The sequence below is a fragment of the Equus caballus genome, chromosome 1 (assembly GCF_041296265.1).
Source record: "Equus caballus isolate H_3958 breed thoroughbred chromosome 1, TB-T2T, whole genome shotgun sequence".
Taxonomy (NCBI): domain Eukaryota; kingdom Metazoa; phylum Chordata; class Mammalia; order Perissodactyla; family Equidae; genus Equus; species Equus caballus.
This window is the reverse complement of record NC_091684.1, coordinates 127,479,023-127,485,022: the sequence shown is the minus strand read 5'-3', so window position 1 is coordinate 127,485,022 and position 6,000 is coordinate 127,479,023. Positions and strand designations below refer to the sequence as shown.

At 51.4% G+C, this 6,000-nt stretch overlaps 1 protein-coding gene across 2 annotated transcripts in view; it reads left to right on the top strand.

The window, feature by feature from the left end:
• The first annotated feature begins 651 nt into the window (after nucleotides 1-651).
• The window catches only part of FAH (fumarylacetoacetate hydrolase), a 35,475-nt gene continuing 30,126 nt past the window's right edge, over nucleotides 652-6,000 (top strand). The window contains exons 1-2 of one of the 2 annotated variants that reach the window (XM_001487834.6): nucleotides 652-1,016; nucleotides 5,301-5,411. In XM_001487834.6, coding sequence (XP_001487884.1) covers nucleotides 936-1,016; nucleotides 5,301-5,411 — 192 coding nt within the window. In that variant the 5' untranslated portion in view covers nucleotides 652-935. The remainder of the gene's footprint in view (nucleotides 1,017-5,300; nucleotides 5,412-6,000) is intronic. The other variant, XM_014733863.3, reaches the window with a different exon arrangement.

The window sequence follows — 6,000 nt, the reverse complement described above, 5'->3', positions numbered from 1 at the left end:
AGGTGGATCTTAAATCTTCGTCCATTTAGTTAGAACCACGTGCATTGGAAAGAGGATTAAGATGTAAATTTGTTCTCCCCCTCTCCCTTCCTTCCTTTTTTTCTCCATCCCTCTCTTTTCTCCCTCCCTCTCTCTTTACACACAAACATATATAGTTTCTGTATGCCAGGCACAAGCGATCCACAATTAATTCAACTCTCCTATCAACTCTGTGAAGTAGGAACTATTATCAACAACATTATACAGAGAAGAAAGCTGAGGCTGGCAGAAATAAAGTAACTTGTCCAAGGTCAAATAGCTTGTCAACGTCATTTTAACACTGGAATGTGGAATAAACAGGTGGGTTATACATATTAGAAGATTAATTCTCATTCATTTGAGCCTTCCAAACAGGTACAATTGTTCTTTTCACCGATAGGGTGGAAGTGTCATAGCTGACGGATTAGCATGGTTTATGAAGGCAGAAAGGATGCGACTGGAAGTATTCTTCCGAGCCCGGGAGGTAGCGCCTGGGGTGACAGTGTCTGCTATGTGTAGGAAATCGACAAGAATTCTGATAAGCTGAAAAGCAGGGCACGCAGCCGGGAAAAAAAGAGGCTGGAGTCCACCCAGGGCAGAGCCTTAAATACCAAGCTGGGGAGTGCTCTCCGTAGGACCGAGGGTCCTGCAGTGGAAGTTGGACAGTCTCCCGGGAGGTGGATTCCGGGAGGAGGGCGCTCAAAGACGGACGGGTCTTGTGGAGGGGCGGGATCTCGCGGAGGGGCGGGGTCCGCGGAGGGGGCGGTCCGGGTCCTTCCTCTGTCGCCCAGAGAGCTCTAGACGGGCGGGCCTGAAAGGTCAGAGTCTGCAGGGGTCGCGATCCAGCCGCACCGCCCCGGCCGAGTCCAGTCCCGCTCGCTGCCCGTAGCCCGCCGCCCTGCTTCGTGCCTGCCAGCATGTCGTTCGTCCCGGTGGCCGCGGATTCAGACTTCCCCATCCACAACCTGCCCTACGGCGTCTTCTCCACCAAAAGCAACGTGAGCAGCTGCGCTCGGCCTTGGGCGCGGGGAGGGAGGGCGTCCCCTCCCCCGGGCCCCCACTCCACCTTCCCCCTCCTCGGGCCTTCGCCTACCCCTGCCGCCTCTCGCCAGCACCCCACCGAGTAGGATGTCAGGCCCGTCGTTTCCCTGCTAGACGCCTCTCGCGAAGACCCCCGGTGTCATTTGGGGCCTGGGGAGCCTCGCCTCGTATTCCCGCCCTGAGGAGTGCGATGGGGGCGGGGCGGAGGCAGGGGCCATTTTTCTCTTGAGCCGATGGTGGAGAGGACGTGTGGGTCTGAATACCGCCCGGTACCTTCCTAAATGTGCAAGTTATTGAACCTCTCAGCCTTAATTTCTGCAGGTTTGTATGAGAATTAAGTGCAAAATGAAATGAAATATGTAAATCTCCCTCCCAGGCAAGCAGAGCAAATTCGATTATTGTTACCGACGAGTTTCTGAAGTGCACGATCTTTCTGCCTACTCCACAGTTATTGGGGTGTTTCCTTCCCACAAGACACCACGTTATGGCTGGTTCATTTCTCAGGTTAGCTCCTAAGCCTAGAACCCGGGAAGTATTAGTTGACCCTAGTATTTTTAGTAGCTTAGAGGGATGAGCACATTTTGCTGGCAGTAGAGCTATGGGATCTAAGATGGCAAGTTTCTTTGCCTGCAGCTGAAATCCTTTCAGTTCCTGGTGTGGGATCCCTGGCATTCCCTTGCTAATCAGAAGAAGCCCTTTTGGGCAGAGAGATGAACTTTCACTTAGTGCTTTCATTTAGTAGTCAGATTGGTAAAAAGAAATCTTTGAAAATTGGGGATTTATCAACAAATGTTTAAGAAGGTCCCTGGATGGGGAAAGCAGATTCCCTTGGATTTGTTCGTGGTATTTTTTGCTTAGATTTCTGCTCCCAACTTTAAAGGTGCACTCCTCACTCAGCTCTGTAAACCACAGAACCTCAGAATCTGTTTGCACCCAACAGTGTTCAGGAAATGTTTGCTAAATGGAGCTCCTGGCAGTCACCCCCTTCCCGGAGAGGGGATTCCCTGCCCCCATGGCTGATCACTGGCCCTAACTGGCTGGTTTTTTGTGGGCCTGGCTCCAGAAAAGGCCTTGTTTTAGCAGAGTCTCTGTGTGGTTTCACAACTGCCAGTCCTGACCAGATGTTGGAAGCACACAAAAAATTAACACTCAGTTCCCTAGAGGGACACAGATACAAATAAGAGACAAGTTAAACCTTAACCTGTGTTAACCAACCACTGTCTGCTGGCAGCCCTCCCTTTGCACTCTAACACTCTGCCCTCAGCACTTGTGTCCTCACCTTTCCTGGGAGTACAAAGCAATTAGATGAAAACACTTGTGAGAGCCTGGTGGGGTGCTCTGGCTTGCTTTCCCAGAGGAATCTGGAATTAATGCCCCTTAGAGTGTGGCTAGTGACCTTCAGACATGGTGCTGCTGCTGTTTTCGTATTAGAGGGTGATTAGAATGTGTCATATTAGAATTAGGAACAGCCACTAGGGAGGTCTGGGAGAGAGAATCCCTTCCTACTGCCAGCCGAAGGAAGTGCTGGGAGTGGGGAGTTGGCCCCGTTGGCATTCCAGAAGCTCAGGACCTTCAAGCGGAACAGGCCTCGCCTGAATCTGTCATTGCAGGTATTGGACATCCTAAGGGTGGTGTCTGCCTCTTCAGGCTGGTCTGGTTGCCAAGGCAAAGCGTCCCCGTCCCCTATGCTGGCAGCCAGCCCTTTATAATTTGGGTGGAACAATAGTGAATTAATCCAGCAATCACTTTATTCGTTTTTTTTTTATTCAGCAAGTGCTTGTGAACCCCATCTCTGGGTCAGACCCTGGGCTGGGAGTTGGGGATCAAGGACACAAGAGACACCCTCCCTCCATCTTGGGTTGCTCATGGACTGGTAGAGAGTATAATGGCTCTCTCTGTGAAGACAGGGACAATGACTTCTGAAATATAGGGACTGCGGTAGTCTGTAGCTGACTGCCGAGTTGTTAAAGTTTCTGTGATCTGGCCCTGCCTCTGCCTCTTGCCTCTCTGCCCTCTCTGGGCACACTGGGGCTGCCTTTCAGTTTCTAGAATATTCTAAGAGCAGTTTCCTGCCTCAGGACCTTAGCATGTGTTGTTCCTTCTGTCTGGAATACTCTTTCTTCTACTCTATACATACCTGATTCCTTCTCACTCTTCAGGACTCAGCTTAAATGTCACCTCCTCAGAGATGTCCACTAAGCGTGCTCACCAAAGGCCCCCCCCCCCCCGCCAGCCATGGTCGTTATCTGTCACCACACCCTACGTTTCCTTTGCTTCTGGAGGCCGGGAACCAGGTTGTTTCCTGTCCCTAGCGCTGTAGTGGCCTTCATGTGTGGCCGGGCCGGAGCAGGTGCTCCGTGAATGGTTTTGTCTGAATAAATATCTACCCTCGTGATGAGGGATTTACAGATGTTGATTAATTGAATTCTCACAACAAACCTGCCATTGTGTTAGTGTCCCCATTTTACAGATGAGGAAACTGAGGCTTAGAGAGGCTAAAAATCCTGTTCCAGGTCTCACAGCCAGTAAGGCAGATTTGGGGTTGTACTCCACATTTGTCACCATCCAAACCTGATACTTTTCCCTCTTTGTCCAGCTTGGAGCTGGGTAAAGCTTTCCTTTGGACAACTCTCTATCAGATGTGACCAAATGTTATAGAACTGAGGCAGTGCACATTTATTCTCTTAAAGTTAGACAAATGGGGTATCTCTCCTAGTTTGTCTCACTCAAGTTGTTCATGGGAACCTGAGGCCCTGAGAGGGCCAGGGACTTGTCCAAAGTGATAGGATGGTGAGTGACAGAGCAGGCGGAACTCAGGAATGCTGGATGCCAGCCGGGAGCCCCTTCTCGTCTAGCACTGAAGAAAATAACTTCCGACATTTAAAGTAGAGGGACTCACACTCTCAGACAGACTATTTTTTGGGGTCCTCAGGTCACCGTTTGGAGCACAAAGGCGTCTTCTTGGCTTTATTTCTCGGCTTCGCTTGCAGCCGAGGAAGCAGGCAGCCACTTTTGTGACTAGGTCTTGGAGGTTGTTCAGTGGCAGTGGCTCCTTCCTGCCTTCTGCTTGGTGTGGGGGCTGTGGTCTGAAAAATGGCCCGGGCTCTGCCTGGCGTATCCCTTGAGTGAGCAGCTCTGGGGTCCAGGTGGCCCAGTTCCTTGTGCCTCACAGCAGTTGCCATTTTCCAGAGGGGGAGACTGAGGCCCTGAGCAGTGGAGCTGGAAGTGAGTAGCCAGACTCTCCAGGCAGGCTCCCCTAGAGCAGGGTCTGCCTGGGGTCCCAGGGCAAGGTGGAGGTGTGGCTCTGTCTACTCCTGGTCACAGGGGCTGATGTGCATGGAGAGATGGCCATCTTCTCTCAGCCCGCAGAAATGAGCAGCCTATGGAGAGAAGGCCAGTCACTAATCCCACATCTAAGCTCCCTGGAATTGAAATGACAAAGCTGGTCATTCAGGAGAGCTAGAAGGCAGGCTCAAGACAGAGCCCCAAGAGGTCAAGTCTGCAGACGAGCTCTCGGGTTCCTTGTGGACGAGCAAAGTTCAGGGTCATGGGGGCAAAGGCTCGGCTTTGCCAAATATTTGAGACATCTTCATAGTCAGAGCTGAAGCTGGGATTTTATGATGCAGAAAGGAACTTTCCCTGCACGTTCTGAGAATTCTGGCTTTGTGCTCCCTCATGACCTGAGCTTTGCTCTGTTTGAGCCACAGAAGAGCTCATTAATCCAAGCCCCTGGCCCTCAGCACTGTGCACGAGGCCCTCTCTGCTCTGCTGTGCAAAAGAATTGCCCTGAATGAAGGCCTAGGTTAAGTCTGAGAAATAATCCAGCTACAGTGAGGTGGTGAGCTTCTCATCACAAGAGGCATTTAACAAGACCTGAGGAACTTTGCTGGGGACTTTGCCTGGATAAGGGCTTGGACTAGGCCACCTACACCTTCCCCACTCCAAAGGGTGTTTAATTTATTTCCCATTCAGCGAACAAAGATTCTTTTTCCTTCTCATCCTAGGGGCAGAGATAACACTAGGTTCTGCCTGGGCAGAGAATACGGGCCAATTTAAGCCCATTGGGAGGCAAAGGGAGCAGGATTAGGGTATGATGCTAAGGATCCAATTCCTCAGTCCTTCTCCCTAGAGGGCCATCTAAAGGGGGACCCATGGGCTCTTAAATAGACAGACTTTCTGTGTAAATCAGCCAATTCCGGTCCAAGGGTTTTCCTAGTGCTGACCATGCCGTCTTCCTTCAGCCAAAACCGAGGATTGGTGTGGCCATTGGTGACCAGATCCTGGACCTCAGTGTCATTAAGGACCTCTTCACTGGGCCTGTCCTCTCCAAACACCAGGATGTCTTCGATCAGGTAGGACATTGTGACATGGCTTGCCCCAGATTTCAGTGGCATTTGTTGCAAATGCCACCCAAAAAAAGCTCTTTGCCTTCCATTTCTGATAAAGGTAGTGCCTTCAGAGGTCTCAGAGACTTTACTTGGATAAGGCTGGGGCTGTTCTGAGACAGACAAGATGTCTACCAGGACAGGAGGTGGCCTTGGGACACTGTGGGGGGTGGGGGGCGGTTCCTGAGTGAAAGAGTGTCAATCTCCCTGCAATCCTGGGCCTTTCCCAGCCTCTCTGAGACAAGGCTCCAAGAACTGGTTAATTTCCTCATTAAACTCTGATCCTCTGACTGTATGAGGCAGCTGCTGGGCCCTCTGAGGGAAGGAGCATGTGCCTGGTGCTCCAGCCTGGATACAGCCTGGGAGGAATGGACAGCTTGCCCCAAGTGTCATCTCTGTTGCCACCGTTTAGGAGTCAGCCTGAAGTACACGTCCACGTGGGATGGACGTGAATTGACTTCCCTGCAAATGGTCAGGTGCTTTGATATGCGTCTTCCCATTCCCTGGGTCAGGAGGGAGAGTGATATTTATTGAGCACCTCCTATGTGCCAGGAGC